Source organism: Anopheles cruzii, chromosome 2 (assembly GCF_943734635.1).
Source record: "Anopheles cruzii chromosome 2, idAnoCruzAS_RS32_06, whole genome shotgun sequence".
In the NCBI taxonomy this organism is placed as follows: domain Eukaryota; kingdom Metazoa; phylum Arthropoda; class Insecta; order Diptera; family Culicidae; genus Anopheles; species Anopheles cruzii.
The window spans coordinates 60765373-60786448 of record NC_069144.1 but is presented as its reverse complement, the minus strand read 5'-3'; the positions used below and the strand labels follow the sequence as shown (position 1 = coordinate 60786448).

Below are 21076 nucleotides of genomic sequence, written 5' to 3'. Positions count from 1 at the left end.
AGGGAACATTATTCGCGGTAATTATTCATCTCCAAATCTAAAACACCAAACCGTTACTACTCTTCTTTAGGAACACTTCCACAGCACGATCGCCAGGTTGCCACCAAAGAAGAGATAGAGCAGGTTCTTCGTTTCGTACGACACCTCGTAACCGAATCCTTCGCCGACGACCACGTGCCAGAAGGTGCCAAACTTTTTGTCCATCAGCTCTTTAATCGTTTTCGCCGCAACCTGCGTGGAGCACACGGGGAAAGCCGGGAAAAAGTCAGTCAAAAGGAGGAGGAGACTCACAGTAGGCCAAATTATGCTCGGGGGGTACTCGATCAAATTTGAAATCTTTCATTGACAACATCATTGATGATGGAGAAAAAAGGACATAATAAAACATCATGGGGCGCTGCTGGGGCGGCGGCATTTTACCTCGTAATTCTGTGCGTATTTCTCACACGCTGTAATGCTCAATTCTATCGCCTCGGCTCGGACATCGTCATTCATATCGGAAAACTGGCCCCGTCGATTGGCGAACGACAGCACATCGGGGAATGTTGGTGGTGATGGTGGTGATGTGGGGTGCATTTAGTTTTCAAGTGTTTACGCGTGTTATGAAAAGGGGCGAATCAATCGTGAAAATTGGTTACCAAAAGGCGCATTTCAACGTTAGCTTTTGAGTGCAGCAGGGGCATCCACAGCATCGAACGTTTGTTCGATAATCGTACGTGTCGGTGGTGCCGCGAAAAGCGAATTAAAAAAGCGGAAAAATCACTACATACCTTCACCAGCGGGTACACATGGACAATCTTTTTGTCCGCCTCACCTTCTGCCTTCGGTTGGTCCTCCATGGCTCACTACACCGGGTTTCTTTGGGTAACTGCTTTCGACAAATCTGCTGAGTAGAAGTGTATGGAACAATTTACTTTCTCCTTATTGGTTCAAATTGAACGCCGAATGTCACTTCATCCTGTAAACCGATTCAAAAGAGACTGCTCTCCGTTCCTACTCTTACCAGAAATGGACACACCGTATTAAATACTTGTTAAACTTGCTGAAAAGATGCGCGTTTTCGGAAAATGTTGGCTAAATGTAACCGAAACCTCGCGGGCGATGTGAACTAGACGAATTTTCCTTCCAAACCGTCCATCATCCACCGCTTATTTATCTCGTTGCTATGGTGACTCATCATCAGGAGGGATGCCACCCGTCCAGGAGGATCCTGCACGGCCTTCGCCGGCAGCCGGCAAGGGAATGTTTACCAATTACTGCGCAAGCGCGAAATTGGCCACGGGGAAGATTGTCCTTTGCAAATTTTTGGCACCCCTACCGGAGCGATTCCTATTCGTAGCACGTGCGAAGGGTAATCATTACGAAAGAGGGTGACTTTGGAACGCCCTGAACACCCCAGCAGGCGCTTTCGGGAAGAAACTTGATTAATCGTCACACTCAACATTAAGTAGCAAGAAAAGGAGACAATCTTTTTTATTTATGTCTTTACGATGTACTCTGGTTACAGCAAACGGTTCTCCGATCAGTCTCCTTGCATCTACCGTACAATGTGTATGTAAAATTAAAAACCGAAGAGAGACCTGATGGCCACGTCTCATGTTCAGCCAAACATGTCCTCCCGATCGGCCCCGTTACCGTCGCCCGCTTCCTCCAGACTGGAGAACAGCAGAAAGTGTGACGGTCGATGAATTTCGTGGTAAAACTCCTTCGGATTGGCCAGCTGCAGCTCGTACTTCATGTTCGGATCGTGCCGCACGCCCATAAAGTTGTAGTTCCAGCTGCCCTGGCCCGGCACCATGAAGAACCCGAGAAACTTGTTCGACAGCAGCATCTGCACGCGCTCGTAGTGCGACGGCAGGTAACCCTTCGGGTTGTTGCCCTTGTCCGTGTTCTTGTGGCCCCACTCGTACCCGGACGGCGTCAGCTTGTAGGCCGTCAGCGAGCACGATCCGGGCGTAAACGAGCACGTAATGATGATCGTCTTCTCGCCGTCCCACGTCGGATTGTCCGACATGACGCGCGCGTGCGTCGTAATGTCCTGCGGCGAAAGCTGCGGTAACTCGTTCGGCTGCGTGTGGATCCACCCGAGCGGTTCCATGTCCTTCAGATACTGGTGGGCCGGTAGGGCATTCGGGAGGTTAATCTGCTGATGCGTACCCCACTGCGGTGGCATAACGATGCACCGGATCTCCTTCACCTGCGGATTGTCCGGGGGACTAACCCCATACAGATAGCCAGCGATCTGGGCCCGCAGATCGGAGATGGTGACAAACTTCTTGAGCACATTCTTGGGCAGAATGTACGTGTAACCCGTCTCCTTGATGTCATCCGAGCTGACGTAGATGTGGTTCGTGCGGAGGTGCAGATTGGTGGCCGAAATGGCCCGCACGCGCCACTCCGTCTTCGAGCTGAATGTGGTCGTTTCGTAGTTGCTCGTCGTGGACGTAATGATCTCGTCGCCGTGCTTGTTGGTCGTCCGCGTCGTGGTCGCCGTCAGTTGCGATTGTTCCTTCGTTTGCTTCTCGATCTCCGCAATCTGCTGACGCTGGGCTGAGGGGGCCGAAATTTCCATCCCCAGTATGATGTCACGGATTTCCGACTGCGTCAGGGACGCCACGTTCACGTTGTTCTTCTTGCCGTAATCGGCCAGAATGAGATCCTTCAGCTGCACCTCCACCTTGATCCACTCTTCGTCGCTCAGCGTCGGCCAGATGTGGTGCGCCTCCGTGATCGTAGTCTTGTCCGGCTTCAGGATCACCTTCGTCCGCTCGGTGTTGACGTGCAGCGCCCGCAGGATCAGAATGAGACGCGAAAACGCGGTGTACGACGAGATCGTCTTTAGCCAATCGTCGTACAGATTGAACAGTACCATCTGCGGTTCGGTGGCCTTCAGAATGAGGTCACCAAACTTTTCCACCTTCAGGCACGCCTGGAACGGCAGCTGAAGCTCCGAACCCTTGATGACAATGTTGGGGAAATCGAGCAAATGCACCTCCAGCGGATCCAACATTCCTTTGCGCGTGACAATGATCTGCTTCGGTTGCTCCTCGACCGGCAGCGATCGAATCAGGGCGGCCACTTCCTCCGCCGTCTTCCACTTGGCCAGCTGACCCAACCGTTTCTGACCGGCCCACACGGACGTGTGAATGATCTTCAGGAACAGCTGCCCGGTGCGCGGATTGAAGATGAAGATCGCCCCGTTGATCGGTTTCGTCGTCAGATTGCCCTCGAACGTTTTGTGGATCGTCACCCGGTACACGTTCGTGTCGTCCACGAACCAGATGATCTGGTTCGAGAACAGCTCGCCGTAGTTCTGCGAGCTCAGGTACGGTTCGGTCGGTTCCGAGCTGTACAGCTGCAGCGCCTTCCGGATGCGCTCCCGCAGCACGTACAGCGCCGGATTGGCCTTCATAATCTTGGCCATTGCCTGCTGAATCAGCGGCTTGCAGCCCGGGAACCAGTTACCGTACGCGCTGTGCAGATTGTACGCCAGATCGATCGCGATCAGCACCCCCGTCGGGGACGGATAGATCGACATGTTGTCGGTGGTGTAATCGAGAAACTTGGCCCGCGCGTACCGCTCGATGTCGTGCGAATCGTAATCACCCCACCGGAGCTGCACATCGAGCCAAAACTTTTGCGTCGTCGTATTGTCCATCGTGTCCTTCGTGTCCGCCAGCAGCGACGGCCGCGACACGTTCCACTTGTACGCCGGGAACAGCAAAATGTCCGCGCACGATGAGTTCATTTTGTACGACTTTCGCGGATGGATCGTTTCCTTCTGCACCGTCTCGATCTCGAGCGCGTCCAGCTCCTGATCGAACACCTGGCACAGATCCATCACGATCGATTCGTGAATTTTTTGCCACAAATGGGCACGGAAAATCTGAATCAGCGAAATCTTTAGCGTCGGAATTTTGCCGTGCATAAAAATACCCGTAAGATCGAGCTGCACCTGGAACCCGACGTACACGTTGGCCCGATTGATCGTCGGTGACCACCAGAGCGTAAAGCGACGGTTCGGGATCTGATTCAAACCGGAGCGCTGCGCGTTCGTTAGCTTCTTGTACTTCATCGACTCCTCGAACCCGGACGCCTTCTCCCAGAACAGACCCTCCCAGGTGGGGAAGTACGTGCCCTTGAAGAGCGTGTGCTCCAGGATTCCCTCGACCCCCCCGAGTGCCTGAATCATGTCCGTGCGGTAATTGTTTAGATTCCACAGCTTTCCGTCGTGCCGCTGATGGGTCCACCAGAAGGGGTTCTGCTTCAGTACCTGGTACTGCTTGAACTCCGTCCGAATGCGCCAACCCTTGTCGTACGCCAGCGTGTGACGATCCTTCTGGAACAACGTGTTGATACGCGGAATACCACGGTCCCAGCTGTCTTCTAGGTCCTCCAGCGTCAGGCGACGGTTCTGGGCGTTCGCTTCCTGCCGTTTCAGCGCATATTCGGCCCAAACGCGCTGCGAATCGATAAACTCACTTTCCCACGGTTGGATGTAACGGTACAGATTGGGGATCAACTGATCCTCGTCGTGCGACATACCGGACCGGAAGTGTGTGATGCCCACGTCCGTCTGTTTCGACCACCGCAGATCCGACTGTGGGATCAGCACGTGACCCATGCTCAACATTCCCAGCCCTCCGAGTTCCTTTGGTGTGTAGAAGACGACGGGCGGGAAACGGGAAGGCATTTTCGAGTTCAACCCAATCTTGATGCGCGTCTGAATCTTGTTCTCACACTTGACCAGCAGATCCAGTAGCTCCTGCGTGTTCACGACCGCTTCCCGGAAGTACGTCATCAGCCCGATCAGTGCCGTGTTCCACTTGTTGACGATCTTGGTGAACGTCGTCGAGCCCGATGCCATCAGAATCTGGCGGACACGATTGTGGAACCGACTGAGCGACTCATCGTCCACCCGCAGGAAACATTGGGCCGTCCGCTCCTTGGTGACCTCGTTCTGTAGGTTCCACACGCCGTCGCGGTGCGTAAACTCTTCGTTCTGCGTGCGACATTTGGGCAGAATGCGGCACTCGAATCCGCACATGTTGAACAGCAAGTTCGGATTGTCCTTCGAGTAGACGGACACGAACGTATTGTCCCACTGGACGGTCGTAACCGAGCGCGGCAGCCGGTTCTTGATGTCCCAGAACACGGCGCGGCCCAGATTAACGTCGTGCTTCATCAACCGCATGCGGGCATCACGTGGCCAGCACTTTTTGTTATTGTACCCCACGATGTTCTCGTTGTTCGGATCCGGGTGCTCCGTCAGGTAGCGTTGGATCAGATCGCGCGCCTCTTCGGCGGTGAAGCGGAAAAAGATGTGAATCCGATCGACGTACCGACAGTACAGGCGAATCGGATGGCACGCCTCCGTTGCCACGTCCTGGAACGTGAGGAAATCATTCGGCATCTGCGGCGGGCCGGCCATTTCGCTTGCGCGCTGCAACCCGAGTACCAGCAGATCCAACACCAGTCCGTAGTACTGAGCGATGAACGATGCAAACTGCAACCCACGGATGATGCCGTAGCTGTTCGTGTGGTTCATGTCCTTGTAGTTGATCACTACGTTGTTCTTGGCCGTCATGTAATCGGCAATGTTGTGATCGACGATCAGGCGCAGCAGACGGTTGAGTAGCGTCAGATCGATCTTCTCGTACAGCTTCTCGAAGCGTGACTCCAACAGAACGTTACATTCACCCTCCGAGACGTCCCAAACTTCCTGCAGATTGTTGATGCCTGCCGGACAGAGTGGAAACAAACATTATCACCTACGGAAGTGACCCATTGGCTGCCCCCAAAAACACTTTTGCACTTCAGTTAGATCGCTGCAGTTCCGGACCACCGCCGCCGGCGTGAGGTTTGCAACAAGGGGATGAACTTCAACTGAAAATCTCATTGTCACAAATCACACACCGGCAACGTGCCCTTTCGGTGTATGTCCTGTGCCCGGTGGACCCCGCGAGCTCTTCCCAAAGCCGCATACAACCCGAACCCACCTTGACACCATTTGTAGACGAGCAGCGGCGGTGGTTCCGTGTCACTCGGCTTAATCCACGGCGGGAACAGACGCCGCTTGTCCGCCTCGTACCACAGATACTGATCGAGGTACGCATCGGTGATCTTCTCCAGCGGCTCCACATCGTACACCGGAATCAGGTGACTGTAGAGGTCCATAAACTCGATACCGGTCTGAAACGGTCAACAAAATTACCATTAACCTTATGATCATCACAAAAGAAGCGCTTGGTCCCTTCGCTGACCTCCTTAAATGCACGCTGCGTCAGCAGATGACGCTTGATGCGCGACAGTGCCTCGTGCGGATTATCGTACGCCTGTTCAATCAACCCCAGTTCCTCACGCTGACTCTGGTTCAACCGTGACTTAACGCTGTACGCTTCCTTCAGCCGCTCGAGTGCCAGAATCAACAGCTTCGTGTCGTGTTTGTACGACAGCGGAGGGAACGGGATCGGTGCGAAACGGCGCGACTCCAGCCAGTGCACGGTGGTCGTGTAGATGGCCACCGCTTCCTCCGGCGAGATGTACGGACCGTCCTTCAGGTAGTTGTGCTGCCGTTCCTGTTCCGCCTTGAGGTAGAGGCGCGTCAGGCGACCCAGATTCTTCTTGCAAACCGTCTTATCAACGGTCGCACCGCGCCGGATACGCTCGCGGTTGTAGTGCGCCGTGTTTGTCCACCAGTCGGCCTTCATCTTCACGTACCGCAGGATCATGTTCTCGATCGGAATCGGCAGACCCGGTACCTTCCACGGAATGTTGGCCTTCCAGCAGCGCCACGCTTCGGACAGATGCTGCAGAATGGTACGGGCCTTGTTCTGCTTGATGCCCTCCGGCATCATGTCCACGATGTCGTGCATGACGGAGGCACGCAGCTCGAGATCGAAGTGCGATTCGACGCGCTGCTTCGTGACCGTCTTGGCGACACCCTTCGAGTGGCGACCCTCGAACTGACGCGACAACAGATTGCCCAGCCAGCGCTCGAGAAGGGGCGTAATGCCGCGCATAAAGAATAGCCAGACGCGCCACCCCGGTGCCCAGAACCCACAGCCGGGCCCCTTTCCCACCGGTCCCTGTGTTGCGGAAGAGAGCAAGAATGAGTAAAATGCGGCCACTGCGGAAAAGTCGGAAAGTGCCCGCCCGTACCGTATTGAAGCGGTAGTAGATGAGATGCTTCAAATCCTTGCACATCCGGATCTGCCGCATCAGCTTGTACTTGTACCGGTACATGCCCGTCAGCTGACCGACGTGCGCAAAAATGTACTGCAGACCGTCGGCCAACTGGAACGCGTCCACGTTGTTCAGCCGATACTGCACGTGCGAATCGATGATCAGCTTCGTGAGACGCAAAATCTCACGGCACAAGTGGAACGCATTACCGAACCGGGACTTTTTGCGCTCCTTCGTGGTGAGCGTTTTGACCGGCTTCAGATTAAAGTTGTAGTCCAAATGCAGATAGTTTAGGTTCTTGCGGTGAATCAACAGGTTCAGCATGTTGTAACCCTGGCGGCACACCTGCAGACCGGCCTCGACCCAGTCCAGGGTGGTGGTTTGGAAGAATTTGGTCGCCTTGAACGACCGGAACAGGTAGCGCTTTTTCTGTGGCTTCGGTTTGCGGTGCTTCAGCGCATTCAGGACGTAATACTTGAGCAGCTTCTGGTAGCTAACGCGAACCTTCACCGGGTGACCCGGCGGACAGTGTTCTTTGTACCACGTTTTGACGAGCGGAATGTCGATCGCACGACGGCACCGCCCGGAGCGCATGTTGAAGGGGCGCGGTGCCCACAGCAACGAAATCCCGTTCGCCGTGTTGTCCGTGTAGAGCGGAGTGTCCTGCAGGAACGGTTGCACCTCTTCCGGGAGCGTAAAATCTTCGTCCTCATCGAACAGCACGTCCACGGATTTCACTGCGTGACGGTGTGCGATCGGGTTGATCAGCGGATCGAAGTAGAACGCGGGCAGATCGGGATCTTCGGTTTTGATAAACACTACGTTCGGTGCATGGTACCTGGAACGGATCAGGGGGGGGTGCGGACTATTTTAACAAGTGGCCAGTTGACAGTTTTATGAAACCTTTGCTTGGGGTTGCTGTTTGTGGGCTTTAGCGATCGTTTTTCAGTGCTCCAGTAAAACTACCAACATTTGGGCCACAATTCCGGGTTTCCAGGAGGAAACTCAATAAAACGCTTTGGAAGTAGTAAAACAAATCCTACAGACTTAATGCTCTACCATCGTGCAAACGAAGATCGTAACAGGCTAATGGGTTACGATCGCGATCGTGAGTGAGATCGATGGATTCGGGGAACAGCGCGTGAAACAATACAGAAAGAGGGACTTGACTTACCAGGAAAGATGGACAAAGTGAGGCATATTGTTGTACAGATAGGGGAATGCAATGCGATACTCCGTCCGTATCGGTTGCCGGATAATGATCTTGTTGATGTCGTTGAACTCGTTCCAATCTTCATCACTGCAAACCAAACCCCCGATTCGTTAAGACCTCTTCTTCTGAAACTCCTGCTCCACCACTTACCCAACATTATGATCCTTGATCAGTGGTTCAAACTTTGGCCCACCCGGAATGGCCATATTGAGTGCTTTGGCCGTGAAAAAACTCTTCGGATCGAACAGATAGAAAAAGTTATCGTCCACCAAATCGGTCAACAGCTGATTACCCAACCGATAAAGGGTGGCCATCTGCGGCAGCGTTAGATTCCACTTCCGGTACGTCGATCCGTTCACGTGCGGCGACCCAATCAGTGGCCGATGCTCGTAGAACCAATCGTACACACTGGAATCTTCTTCCCCATCCAGATCGATCTGGATCGCTTCCAGCGGTTCCACGTCCAGCACGTTATCGGCGTAATCGAGCGGCGGTTCTTCGTCGTCGAACGGAGGAAACCGCATCCGCTTAAAGTGCCGTCGATCGCGCTTCTCACGCCGCATCATGATCCACATCGTGCCCCACTGGGCAATGTAGAGCGGCTCGATCACCCACGGAATTTCGTTCACGAACGTGATCGCACCGGTAATGTGGTACAGAACCGGCACATCCCGGATCTGTTCCCACGGCATCGGCATGTTCTCGAGCAGCTTCATGACCGCGTGCGGCATATACTTGAGCGCTCCCAGATAGACACGCTTGTCGTGCCGATACTTCCGGCTCGTCATGTCACCGTGATCGCGAATAATCTTCCGGATGTGCTCCGGCGGCATGTCCTCCTTCTGCGCGTCCACAAACCCAAACTTGCGCTTCTCCGCGAACCGTTTCGACTGCAGCTGGTGCCATTTTTGGGCTGCGGAAACAAAGAAACCAAACATTACATTTCACGTTCTTCCGTCGTCCGGTCGTCCGGTTGGAACCTTTTTCCTGCAACTTTTCCTCCGTCAGCACCAGGTCCGGTTTTGGGGGCACCGGCGGAAGATGTCCCATCGGGGGCAGCTGCATCTGCGTCGCGGCCAGCTGCTGGGCGTGCATGTGGGCTGCCTGTTGTTGCTGCTGTTGTTGCTGCTGCTGCTGTTGCTGTTGCTGCTGTTGTTGCTGGGCCTGAGCCTGTGCTTGGGCCTGCTGCACCGCAAACACTTGCTGCTGGGCCATCATATGAGCCGCCCATTGGTTGGGCGGTATCATATATGGCGGTAGGGACATTTTGGAAAGATCTAACGACAAAAAAGGAAACACAACCATTCATCACTAAAAGCGGGCAACGAAAAGGGCTGTGCGGATGCGACGGGCTGGAAGTGGTCGGCCGCCATGATACACTGCAAACGGGCACTGCTGCGGCGGAGCACCCGGTGCGGAGGCACAAGCCGCATTTTGCAAACCGTCTTTTCACCCATTAATTCATCACCGCACGCCGTAATTGTATACTTACTTTGTGCCTTAGCACTAGCGCTTCACTTTTCTGATCTTTTTATCCACTTCTAGGTAAGTTAATTATGATAATTTTGCAAAATAAATACCGCACGACACCAGCAATGGACCAGTCCCGTTGAAGCGATGCGGAGTTTTTCTTTTTCGCCACCTTTCGCCGATCCAGGGCTGCTGCGCTGACAGCACAATTTCGCCCCGAGCCAGGGTTGTGTGAGCTAGCTTCGCAGCGTAAAGTCAACACGACCGAAGGATAATCAAGTAAAAATATTGATAATTTTGCATTTCAAATTCTCGTCCCAATCGTTATCAGCCTTTTATTAATTCCCTTTAATATTTACAATCCCTGGTCTATTGTTCCATTTTGACACGCACCGACGGCGAACTGTCACCCGAGTGGGCTCGTCTGACAATTGTAGAAAGTGAGAAAATTTTCTTACACGTAGTTTTATCTTCCCTCGGTCACGATCGGTTCCCGCAGCAGCCGAACGGGAAAAGTGTAACCAAAATACGCTACGTTCCGCCCGACCGACGGGGGTTTTCGTTGCTGCTTGCTGACGCTGGCCCACACGGTCTCTCGAACGGTGGTGCAATGTAATCGGTACACGGGCGACCATCGACAATCTGTGCATTCCGGATCGGATTCGCGGAACATAATCGGGGGCGCTGCAAGTGCCACTCCTGTGCTCTGTGTGGGGCATTACGCGAGAGGGGCCAGTGTCTCCCGCCCCAAGGACGGTATTTGCAACACACCCACACGGACGGACGACGTGATCCGTGACCGAGATGTTCAAGAAGCTGAAGGATAAAATTGCCGAGGAGGTCAAACAGTCCCCTCAACGGTTCGAGCAGATCTCCAAAGGATTTCAGGTGAGCAGCGGCGGCGGCGGCGGCTACTACGATGCAGCAGCAAAGTGTGTGTGTGTGTGTGGTTTTTTGTGTCCAGCTTTCGTAATCATCCGCGTTCGCAGAGCACTAGATCGAGAGAGCCCCCCATTGGGGTCGACGGAGTTCATTAAAATTCTCACACTCTGCTCTGCTCTGTAACTGGCCGATACACACGGAGCAATGGTCTGCTGCATTTGTGTGGGTTTGCGTTTTATGCTCCTGACGAGCGGAGGAGGAGGAGGAGCAGACAGCTCGTTGTTGACATTAGTCTATGCTAACGGGGCGGCGAAGAAACAAATTACTTTCTAATGAGCTGACGTCTTCGAATTACTTAAGCATTCATGCCCGCAGCCTTCTCCAGGGCGCACGAAGGCCTACTTAGGATCTTTGGATCTCGTTTGTCTCCTATGATAGAAAAGGCGACTGGCTAATGGGTTACTATGATTTGCACTTTAGCCTCGACAAGACACTTTGGATGAGACAAAGCCTGCTGTGGCCTGACTATCAATTTCGAATCTCCTCGAACGATCTTGTAATGAAGTCCGTTGGATGATTTATAAACCTTTTCCTTCTTTCCACAGGCTGCCGTTAGCTCAGCATCATCAACTACCTCCGAAGTGTCTGGGAGCGAAAACTTTTTTAGCATTACAGAAGATGGTATTTTAATTATTCCGGCTACGACCTGCAGCATCTCCATTAATCCGATTTCATCATTTTAGATACTCCGCAAAACTCTCCGCTGAAAGGAAACTCCACCACAACGGTTGTGCAAACGTCGCCGGGCAACAACACTTCCGGCGGTAGCTCCGTAATGTCGAGTTCGAGCCTTAACAATGGGACATCACCCTCAACGGGCGCCTCAGGAACACCCAACTCAACCGTGGGTTCCGCATCGCTGCAGCGTGTCCGTCGCTTGTCCAACTCTTCGATGGCCAGCGATGTTTCGTTTCGACTGCCGGCATACGATTCCCCCGCCATCTATCATCTCGAGACGGATGTGGATGTGTCGGCAAGCGAAACCGAATCAGTGGCCGGTTCGGCGGGCAACAGCCCGAACCAGTTGGACCTCGTCAGCAAGGACAAGCTGTTTCAGGCGTACAAAAAGGCACTCGATCGGTACCAGAAATACCGAGAGCGGTACACGGAACTGGCGCGTCGGTATCGCGAACTGGAAAAGGACAACACCAAAGCCCGAGCGGTGCTGGGCGAAACACAGGACAAAGCACTGCGCCGGATGAGCGAACTGCGGGAACAGTGTGTGCTGGAGCAGCAAGCCAAGGCCCATCTGGATTCTGCCCTTCGCATGGAGATCGATGAGCTGCAGTGTGTGGTCAAAACGCTGCGCTCCAAGCTGGAGCTGGTCGGTGAGAATGGTTCGAACGGCACCGAGTCCGATCTGATCTCGCTCGGGGCAGAAGACTCACTGCGTGACACGGGCCCTCTGGAAGATCGCATCAAGGCGCTCGAGTCGAAGCTGAACGATGAGCTGCGCCAAAAGGCGGTGCTCAATCTGGAGGTGAGCGAACTGAAGAAGCGCGAAGAAGAGCACACGATCACGATCGCGGAAAACAAGATGGCGATCCACTCGGAGCTGGAAGCGAAAGAGGCCGAAGTGCGCAAGCTGAAGGAACAGTTGGCTGCGTTCGAGAAGAACATGAAACAAACGCTCACCGAGAAGGACGGACTGGGGCGAGAGTTGTCCGAGGTGCGGAAGGTTGCGGCCCGGGTGAAAGAACTGGAAAGTACGCTGAGCATGTGCAATGAACAAAAGAATAAGTTGGAATCGAAATTTATCGATTTCGAGCGCACGATCATGGAGCTGGAGAAGGACAAGCAGCAACTGAAGGCCACAAACCTGACGCTGGACTACGAAAAGAGTGAGCTACAGAAAAAGGCGAGTGAACTGGAGGCGAAAACGGCCACACTTGCCCAAGAACGTGACTCGTTGGCCGCAGCGATCAAGGAACTCGAACAGACGGCCCACGAATCGCTGGACCGTTCGGTGGAAATCGATTCTCTCACGCAGCAACTCGAGGAAGCGAAGCAAAGTGAGGTGGCGTCACTGGAAAGAATCGGCACCCTCGAAAGCCGACTGAAGGAACAGGAAGAACGACTTTCCACGGTGCAATCCGAACGAGATGGTTTAGAGCAAAAGATACGCGAAACGGAGAGTTTGCTGCGGGAACGTGGGCGGGAAATCGAACGATTAGAGCAACAGCATTCTTCGCAGGCCGAAGCACGGCGCGAAGCACTCCACCAGAAGCTGCAGCATGCCGAAGACGAACTGGCGGCGTGCCGTAAAGCCCAATCCTTGGACCAGGACAAGTTACTCGAGCTGACGCAAGCACTGGACGCGGCGAAGGAACTGCACGATCGCGATCGCAAGAGCAACGAGGCCAGCCTGAAGGAGGTGTTCGAGCGCAACAACGAGCTGTCCGAACAGCTCGATCAGTTCAAGGAGAAGCTCGAGAAGGTGAACGCAAAGTTCAAAAAGTTGACCGACGAAAAGAACTCGCTGCGTGCGGCCAACGATGGGCTGTCGGGCGAGCTGAAGCAGTGCCGCCAGGAACTGAAGCAGCTGGCCAGCCAAAAGCAGACATTGTCGGACGAGGTGCGCAATCTGAAGATCATCAACGAGAACTCGGAATCGGAAGCGTTGCGATCGTTGCAGGAATCGATGCGTGCATCGATGACGGCGGCCGAGGAGAAGCTGCTGGAAACGACTCGCGATCTGAACCATGTGCTGGAGCTAAAGTCGGACGAAAACCGCCGTCTGTCGGAGGAGCGCGACGAACTGGCCGAGAAGCTGGACGGTGCCCAGCGCGAAAAGGCCGACCTGCAGGCGGAGGGTGTGAATTTGCGGACCAAAATCGAAACGGTTCGCGGCGAAAAGAAAGACCTAGAAAAGACGCTCGAGCGAGAGATACGGGAAAAGACGGAGCTGAAGGCACAGGTCACCAACATCCTGCAGGAGATCGGTCGTCTCGAGGAGCAGCTGAAGGACGTGAAGGAGGCACATTCCAAAATACTGGACGAAAAGCAGACGCTCGAGGAGAAGATCGAGCGGTTGCAGCGCGATCACTGCGAGGCACGGCTGAAGCTGGAAAAGGACACGCTCGGGAAGCTGCAGGGAAAGCTGCGGGAGCACGAAACTAAACTGCACGAGGTGGAATGCGAAAATTCGCAACTGGCCGAGAAGAACTGTTTGCTCGAAGAGAGCAGCCGACGGACCGTGGAGGAACTGAAGAAACTGAACCAATCGATGAAGGACGAAGAGCGGCGCTTACGCGAGGAGCGGGAACGCTGCGAGCAGCTGGAGGAGCAAGTAAAGACGGTCACCGATCAGCTGGGCCAGTGTAGCGGTGATCATGCGAAACTGTTCAACGAGAAGGAGCTGCTCGATCACCAGCACCGTTCGCTGCAGGATGCTCTGGAGGCGAAGGAAAAGGAAAAACTGTGCGTTCTCGACACGAACAAGTGCCTCGAGGAGGAACTGGCCAAGCTGCGGACCGAGAACGATTATCTGAAGGGGAAGCACAACGAACTGAAGGTGCTGCTCGAGAGCGACAAACGAAGACTGATGGACCAGAACGATGCGCTGCAGCGGCAAATGGAAGAGCTGGCCCGCGAGAAGCAATCGCTCGGTCGCAATGCGACCGATCTCGAGAAGCGTCTCGCCAGCTACGAGGAGGTGAAGATCGAGAACGAATACCTCAACACGCTGACCAAGCAGCTGCAAGGCGAGGTACAGGAAGTGAAAGGGAAGCTAACGGCGAAGGAAACCGAACTGGCCGCCGCCCGAACCAAGCAGAGCCAAACGGAGTCGATGCTCGAGGAGCGCGATCAGGAGATCACGAAGCTGATCAACGAGTTCGTGGCAAAGGAGCAACGGCAGGAGCGCGAACACCGGGAACGGATCGACGGGCTAGAGGAGCGTAACCGTGCGGAAACGGAAGCCCTAACCGAGCGGTTAACGGGCGAGAAGCGAACGTTGGAAACGGAGCTGAAAGAGCAACTGGCCGAAGCTACCTCCGAACGGGATGTGGCCAACGAAACGCTACGAACGCTGCGCGAAGAGTCCGACGAACGGGCGAAGGAAGTGGACCGGATACGAAGCGAACTGGCCGCGGTGCAGGAGTTGCGGTTGGAAAACGCAAACTATGTCCGCGATCTGGACGAGCTGAAAAGCGAACTGAATGGTGCGATCGCGGAAAAGTTGCGCCTCGACGGCGAAAAGATCGACGAAGAGCAGAAGCTGCGCGATCGGCTGCGGAAGGCCGAAGAAGCATCGGCAGAGGAACGGCACCGGTTGGTGGCCGAGAACGAAGGGCTACGAGCGCGGTTACAGGAGTTTAAAGCTGAAACCGAGCAATCTGTCCGCCGGTTTGAGGCGGAAATTGAGCAGCTACGGCGAGTTGAACCGGCCGCCGTGGCCAAAGTGGAAACACCCGTGGCCGCGGAGCAACAACCGGCGTACGATGAGCTGCGGAACAAGAAGGAAGAGTTGGAGAACAAGCTGAAAAAGATCATGCACGAAGTACAGGACGTCTCGAACCGGAACCTGTTTTTGGAGCAAAAGTGTGAAAACTATCTCATACTGGAGCAATCGAACGAGCGGCTCAAGCTGGCCAACGACAAGCTGTCCCGGCAGTTGGACGAAACTTTGGTAAGAACCATCGCGCGCGCACCGTGAGTGATCGGTTTGTTGATCTTTCGTTTCATTTGGCCAGGTATCGCTGCATCACAATGAAGGCATTGCCGCCAACACCGAGTTCGAGTACTTACGAAACATTCTATTCCAGGTTTGTGACGGAATTGGCCCCAATCCTGGTGTTACACTTTACTGACCTCCTTTACTATCTTGCAGTACCTCAGCGGAAGCGTCACCGGTAACAATAGCACGCTGGTGAAGGTGATAGCTGCGGTGCTAAAGTTTTCACCCCAACAGACGCAGGTCGTGATGGAAAAGGAGGCCCATCGGAGGTCTTTGGTAAGGAACTGACTTGCATCGCGTGACTGGCACACCGTGTATCAATTTGTCTCCTATTTCCAGATGGGCCAGATAAACAATTTGCTATAGCAGGAAAAGACGTTGGCTTTGCAACGACAGCAGCCGGCGGCCCAGCGTCGGGCGCGTAGCGGGTTTCAGTTCTTCTAGAAAAAAAAGCAAAGCGAAGAAGGATGGAGCTTAACGTGAAGCGTTGCGTTCTGTATATTCTGTGTCTCTCATTCATCGTTTACGGATTTGTTGGCGGAGACGACGATGTATTTATATTTTCTGTGTTTTGTGACAGGCCGGGAGACATATCGTACCGTACTATTACTACCATATTTATCTCTTACCGTTCGTTCGCTGTAGATCATGTTTCATCGCCTATCTTTGTACAATTTCTGTTCGGTTTTCCACTTTCCACTAATGTTTTAATGGACCCCATCCTGTCGGTGTAGAAGAATGGTTGAAATAGCCAGAGGATGATAGCAAATGCACGAAATGCTGGGGTTCCGACTCAGATTTGTAACCCGTAAGATCGATTAGATAGCTAAAAGTGTGGCTCAACCAGTCCAGTGGCTAATGTGTTCACTATTGAGGAAACCTGAAACCTTCTCCTAAGAGCCAATACTATTCGTACCAAGTTTACGTAGTGAAAGTAATAATCAAAAACACGGTCCACAGAATTCCTAGTAAATTGAGGTTGCCTACACTCCCACGGCACCTCTTTCAGGGCAACGCGGACAGGGAACGCAAGCAAGCAATAGCGTAACCTCTTTCATTTCCACGGCATTTTTGGTTTGCATTTTGGTTAACTTTCGGTCAACCCCTCTTATTTCATCTCCTGTTTTCGTTTTTTACGTGTTTTCGATGATAAGTTTAAAGCCTGCAGGGCTGCATAGAGTACTGGCGAGTTGGCGTGTTGTTTCGAGTGCAATACGAGTTGAGAAGGATAAGTTTAACGTCTTCGTTTAGTTTCTGTTCGATGTACATTTATATTGCTAGCCAACATAACACGCCCATAAACCGCAGATGGAAAAAAGCAGAATTTATGTAGGACCCCGGCTTTCTTGGACCGCATTTTGGAGTGACAGTCGAAAGAAATCGAATTCGCCAAAGCATGCTCTGACGAGAAACTTTTTCTCACGATTATTCCGTTCGCCGAGCTGTGCTGTATACGAAGCGCCCGAATCAAACGCATTTGATACTGCAAAACATTCACTCGAACGAACGAAATCGAGGAAAAGCCGTGCGCCAAACTAAGCGCCACTGTTTAGTCAATGCCTTTCGCGGCGCGGCTTGAGGCGGAGCAAGGACCGGAGCAAGATTTGTTTTCCTCGCTCCGGAAACAATAGACTTGTGGTTTGGCAAAACGAATGCCGAGGTGAATGTTTTGCGGTATCGTACCATCAGAATCAGCAAATCAGCGAAAAGACAGAAGAGATAATGAACACTTTTAAACGCTTTGATGCTTATGCAAGATTTTTAGTCTTTAATTACGCCATTCAAGCGCTCATTCGCTTCATCTTCCCAACAACAACGGGCACGCGCACGCCTGCTGAGCTTCTACCAAAGTTGCGGGGTGTTGCGGCGGATTGTTTCCTTACTAGTTGCTAAAAATGTTAACTAATCTAGAGCTAATGAACACACACTCACTCACGCACGCACGCATTAAAGGCGGATTAAACCGAGAAATGTTGTTAAAAGACGACGAAACAAAACCCCTTCTTAGCAAAAACAAATCTCACAAATGAAACATTTGCGCCGTTTTATTTAAAAGTAACTACAATACAATATTCTTTTGTGAGCCAGCTTCGTGGCATCCCCTTCGTCCTTACTACCATGCGCTCGCCGGCAACGCGCTCGATCGTTGCCTAGCTACCGGATGATGCACACACACACGATGCACACGCTAAACGATGAGATCGTGTATCGGAAGGTTATTAAAAACGGCAGATGGGTTAGCAACAAATATATGCGCTCTGATTCAAGCTCACGATGAGTAGAGAAAAGTGGAACACTGTCTCTAGAGTTTTTCTTACAACGGGCTCACTCGCCACTGGTCACCGCGCACGCTGGTTGGTGCGATTCCGTGCGCGGCTTCTGTGGCGATTCATCTTCCATCATCAAATCGTACCAGGACACTTTCTCGGTGCTCTCGGGATCGCAATGTTCCTGCCCTACGTTCACGCCACTGTCTTCCTGCCCAGCGTCACTACCGTGCGGCGGCGGCTGTGGCGGGGCGACTACCCCGCCGTGGGCCTTCGCTGAAACGTCCGATTGCCGCCTCGATCCGCCCCTATCCTTCTTGGTGTCCGTGTCCCGTCCCGTCTTGTGCTTCGAGGCGCCCGTCGTGTTCGTACTGTTTCCGTGCTGTTTCAGTACATGTTTGCCACCGCCGCTCGATGGCTCCGGTTCGATGGCCCTTCTGTGTCGATCCATCTTTCGGGAATCGGATTTCTGACTGCTGCTACCCTTCGCTTTCGTCGGAAGCTCTTCCTGCTGATCGAGAATGGTACGTCGAGCCCGCGAACCGCGATCACGCGTGGGGCTTTTGGGTTGTTTCGCTGACGCAACGAGAACCCCCCGGGGTGACGTTGGCCCGCTGTCGGTCGGCTGCTTCTCCGGTGAAGTGGGTGCCACCGTCGTCGTGATGGTAATCTTCGGCAGCTGGGCCAGCTTGTTGTCCGTTCGGGTGCCCTCCCTCGTCGGCGATCGTTCGCTGATAGTAACGGTTCTCGTTGTTTGCGGCGAACTCACTTTCTTGCTCGCTGGTGATGTTGGTGGCGGCGGGCTGTTCGCTGGTTCCCCTTCACCGTTTGCCCGGTGATGTCGGTTGCGGGTTGGAGACGAATCATCGTTCCTCGACGAAGGGCGCCGTTTGTTCTCCTTATCCGTAGACTGTTCCTCCTTGGAGTGGCCCGATTTCTTTGACCTAGACGTTGTGGATGTTTTCTTCTCTTTGCTTCTTTCTTTCGATCGCGATTTTTTACTTTTCCTCTCGGCATCCTTCGAGGAAATCTTTTCGTACACCTCGGGACAGTATTTGGCAAGGTATTTGTCAAGATCGAAATCGGAAGACAGCGGATTCTGGCTCGGGTCCTCGGTGGCACTTTCCGCCGCTGCGGCAGATCGTTCCGAGCGTCCACTCCGGCTGCTACCGTCGGCGTCGGCGTCGGTGGACTCTCGGGACTCTTTCGCTGCCTTTCGATCCTTCCGCTCCTTACGATCTTTCGAGCGTGATTTCTTACTTTTCCGTTCCGGAACGGGTTCGGCGGCGGGTTCCGGTTCTTCGCTTGCTTCGTGATCGATATACTGGTCGTACAGACTGGTCAACAAATCTTGCGTCAGGTTGGAATGGTACATATCGATCGCCATCAGCAGGAAGGCCTTGGTGTACTTGCCCAGATTCGGCACGGTGATCAAACACCGGCGTATCATGACCGTGAGTTCTTTGATCTCTTTCGGGTGGTCCTCCTTCATCACCTCACCGTTCAGGCTCATCTGGGTTGCTATCAGCTTGGCGAAGGCTGAATCGATGAAGTGCTGGGGCTTCTGTTGCTTGCAAGCCTTGTTCGTTTCGGCCTCCAACTCGGACGTGAGCATCGACAGGAGCGCGTGGCCCAGTATATTGATGCGCTGCCCGTAGCCGATCTTTTTCCGGTTGTAGTACTCGCCCAGCAGCGTCAGCGAGTTGTAGAACCGTTGCGTGTCCTTCTCTTCCTGCTGCTGCTGGAATGTGACGAAGTTATTCTGCAGCGTCTCGATCATGGCGTTGCGCACCTTCGTCTCGTGCGGCGTGTGGGCACCGAGCTGCTGCGACGCCAGCACGAATGCCATTTTCGGCGCAAAATCGACGTCGGAGAGGGCCGTCTCGTTAAGCTGCTTGAAGAAGTCACTGTGGGGCATGAGAACCGGAGAGGAATTAGAATCTCGACGCTCCCAATATCTACTCATTTGATAAGCAAAAAGATGATGTGTTGCAATCATACGTTGGGAGCGCGTATCAACACTCGATTGCGCATCGAGCCCCATCGAAGGCCCATTTCACCATTACAACCGCCATATATATTCGACCGACACACGGACACAGAGCCTTCGCGGATTAGCGTCGCTGTGTTCGTTCGTTATCACCTTCGGTCCACGGCAATGGCAATAGAAAACGCAAAAGTATGTTGTTTATTCGGCAACAGAATGGAATGGATCGAGTGATCATTGGAAACGGAGCTGGGTTTGGAACCCTTTTGCAGCATAAACTGGTTTCCGCCACACACACAAACCCGCCCGACCGACGCCACCCCAGGACAGAGCGCCTTGTGAGAGCGTCGTCGCCGGCAGCAGGAAGCTTGATCGGTTGGATTATTAATTGCTTTTTTGCAAACCAAACACACACGCACGACGCGACCCCACTTACTTGAGCTGCTGATCATCGGTGATCTTGCGCCCGAAAAGATCGGCGAAGGAAACCAGGTAGGGCGTTAGCAGGATCGGCTCGTAGCGATAGATGTCGCACTGATCGATGAGATGGCGCAGCTCGTTGATCACATCGCCGGTTGGTAGAATGAGGGTTGCAAACGATTCCTCGATCGAGCGGATCGATGGCCAGTTCCCAGGCATAGTGTTACCGCGCAATAAACGAACACACACACACACACGCGGATTGTTCCGCGGGTCCGGAACAACAATCAACACTCTTTACACGATCGCGATCGGTTCCAGGTGCTAAAATATATGCGCTAAAGCTGCGCGTCGTCAGAGACAAAGAGAACTATCTGTCCTACGGAGCGGGCACGCACACACACAGGTTTTATATTTGTCTCGCGGTTTACGCACTATCCGCCAGCCAGCACTCCGCTTCGGCCGATGTGGACAGCTCTAACGGTGTAGCGGCACTGGGCGCCTGGGCGATACGGTGGCCGGGCCACACACAAACCGGTGCACCACCGGGTAATCTCCCGTCCAAAATGGTCTCTCTCCCGGGGCGACCCGACCCGACCCGTTGCAGCAGCGCTACCTGACGACGACCACCGATCCTTTCCCAATGTCTTTTCCCCCTTCTTTTGACGGAACGAACGTGCGTTGAGCAGGAACTGAAACGGTCACAACTACCACCACCCCACGGCCGAGGGCTTTAACTGCATTCCCGCACACACATTTTGTCCGCCTGCGAGGGTCCGCCTGTGTTGCGGATGCGTATGAAAATGCGGTTCTAATGTCGTCGACGGTGGCTCCAAGACTGGTCAAACCCTTCCACACGCACCACGCGCGCTCTACAATCTATCTCGCGATTCGCGTGCGGCGCGTTTACAGAC

General features: G+C 53.6%; 4 protein-coding genes across 4 annotated transcripts; 1 reads left to right on the top strand and 3 right to left on the bottom strand.

Annotated features, from left to right (window-relative positions):
- Positions 1–66: 66 nt before the first annotated feature.
- LOC128268297 (dynein axonemal light chain 4) lies at positions 67–839 on the bottom strand. Its single transcript, XM_053005348.1, has 3 exons — positions 771–839; positions 421–504; positions 67–231 (listed from the first exon to the last, which is right to left on the bottom strand). The coding sequence occupies exons 1-3, from the start codon at positions 837–839 to the stop codon at positions 67–69; spliced, it is 318 nt and encodes a 105-aa protein (XP_052861308.1).
- Positions 840–1600: 761 nt separating this feature from the next.
- LOC128268802 (pre-mRNA-processing-splicing factor 8) lies at positions 1601–9664 on the bottom strand. The gene is made up of 7 exons (XM_053006036.1): positions 9379–9664; positions 8549–9311; positions 8360–8485; positions 7162–8023; positions 6264–7088; positions 6000–6192; positions 1601–5739 (listed from the first exon to the last, which is right to left on the bottom strand). Exons 1-7 carry the CDS (start codon positions 9662–9664, stop codon positions 1601–1603), a joined length of 7194 nt encoding a protein of 2397 aa, XP_052861996.1.
- Positions 9665–10640: 976 nt separating this feature from the next.
- Positions 10641–17079, top strand: LOC128269119 (golgin subfamily A member 4). The gene is made up of 6 exons (XM_053006488.1): positions 10641–10756; positions 11356–11431; positions 11494–15440; positions 15505–15576; positions 15642–15764; positions 15828–17079. The coding sequence occupies exons 1-6, from the start codon at positions 10673–10675 to the stop codon at positions 15852–15854; spliced, it is 4329 nt and encodes a 1442-aa protein (XP_052862448.1). The 5' UTR covers positions 10641–10672; the 3' UTR covers positions 15855–17079.
- A 436-nt stretch (positions 17080–17515) lies between these two features.
- LOC128268574 (serine/arginine repetitive matrix protein 1) lies at positions 17516–20436 on the bottom strand. The gene is made up of 2 exons (XM_053005700.1): positions 20179–20436; positions 17516–19662 (listed from the first exon to the last, which is right to left on the bottom strand). The coding sequence occupies exons 1-2, from the start codon at positions 20379–20381 to the stop codon at positions 17814–17816; spliced, it is 2052 nt and encodes a 683-aa protein (XP_052861660.1). The 5' UTR covers positions 20382–20436; the 3' UTR covers positions 17516–17813.
- Positions 20437–21076: the final 640 nt, after the last annotated feature.

Bases quoted from the DNA above. Each gene is read 5' to 3' on its own strand.
- LOC128268297 (XM_053005348.1), bottom strand. From the start codon at position 839: ATGGAGGACCAACCGAAGGCAGAAGGTGAGGCGGACAAAAAGATTGTC. The intron at 505-770 runs GTATGTAGTGAT...CGACGGGGCCAG, and splicing joins ATGTGTACCCGCTGGTGAAG to TTTTCCGATATGAATGACGA. The intron at 232-420 runs GTAAAATGCCGC...TGCTCCACGCAG, and splicing joins AATACGCACAGAATTACGAG to GTTGCGGCGAAAACGATTAA.
- LOC128268802 (XM_053006036.1), bottom strand. From the start codon at position 9,664: ATGTCCCTACCGCCATATATGATACCGCCCAACCAATGGGCGGCTCAT. The intron at 9,312-9,378 runs GTTCCAACCGGA...TTGTTTCCGCAG, and splicing joins GGAAAAGTTGCAGGAAAAAG to CCCAAAAATGGCACCAGCTG. The intron at 8,486-8,548 runs GTAAGTGGTGGA...TTTGGTTTGCAG, and splicing joins ATCAAGGATCATAATGTTGG to TGATGAAGATTGGAACGAGT.
- LOC128269119 (XM_053006488.1), top strand. From the start codon at position 10,673: ATGTTCAAGAAGCTGAAGGATAAAATTGCCGAGGAGGTCAAACAGTCC. The intron at 10,757-11,355 runs GTGAGCAGCGGC...TTCTTTCCACAG, and splicing joins AGATCTCCAAAGGATTTCAG to GCTGCCGTTAGCTCAGCATC. The intron at 15,577-15,641 runs GTTTGTGACGGA...ACTATCTTGCAG, and splicing joins TACGAAACATTCTATTCCAG to TACCTCAGCGGAAGCGTCAC.
- LOC128268574 (XM_053005700.1), bottom strand. From the start codon at position 20,381: ATGCCTGGGAACTGGCCATCGATCCGCTCGATCGAGGAATCGTTTGCA. The intron at 19,663-20,178 runs GTAAGTGGGGTC...CATGCCCCACAG, and splicing joins ACCGATGATCAGCAGCTCAA to TGACTTCTTCAAGCAGCTTA.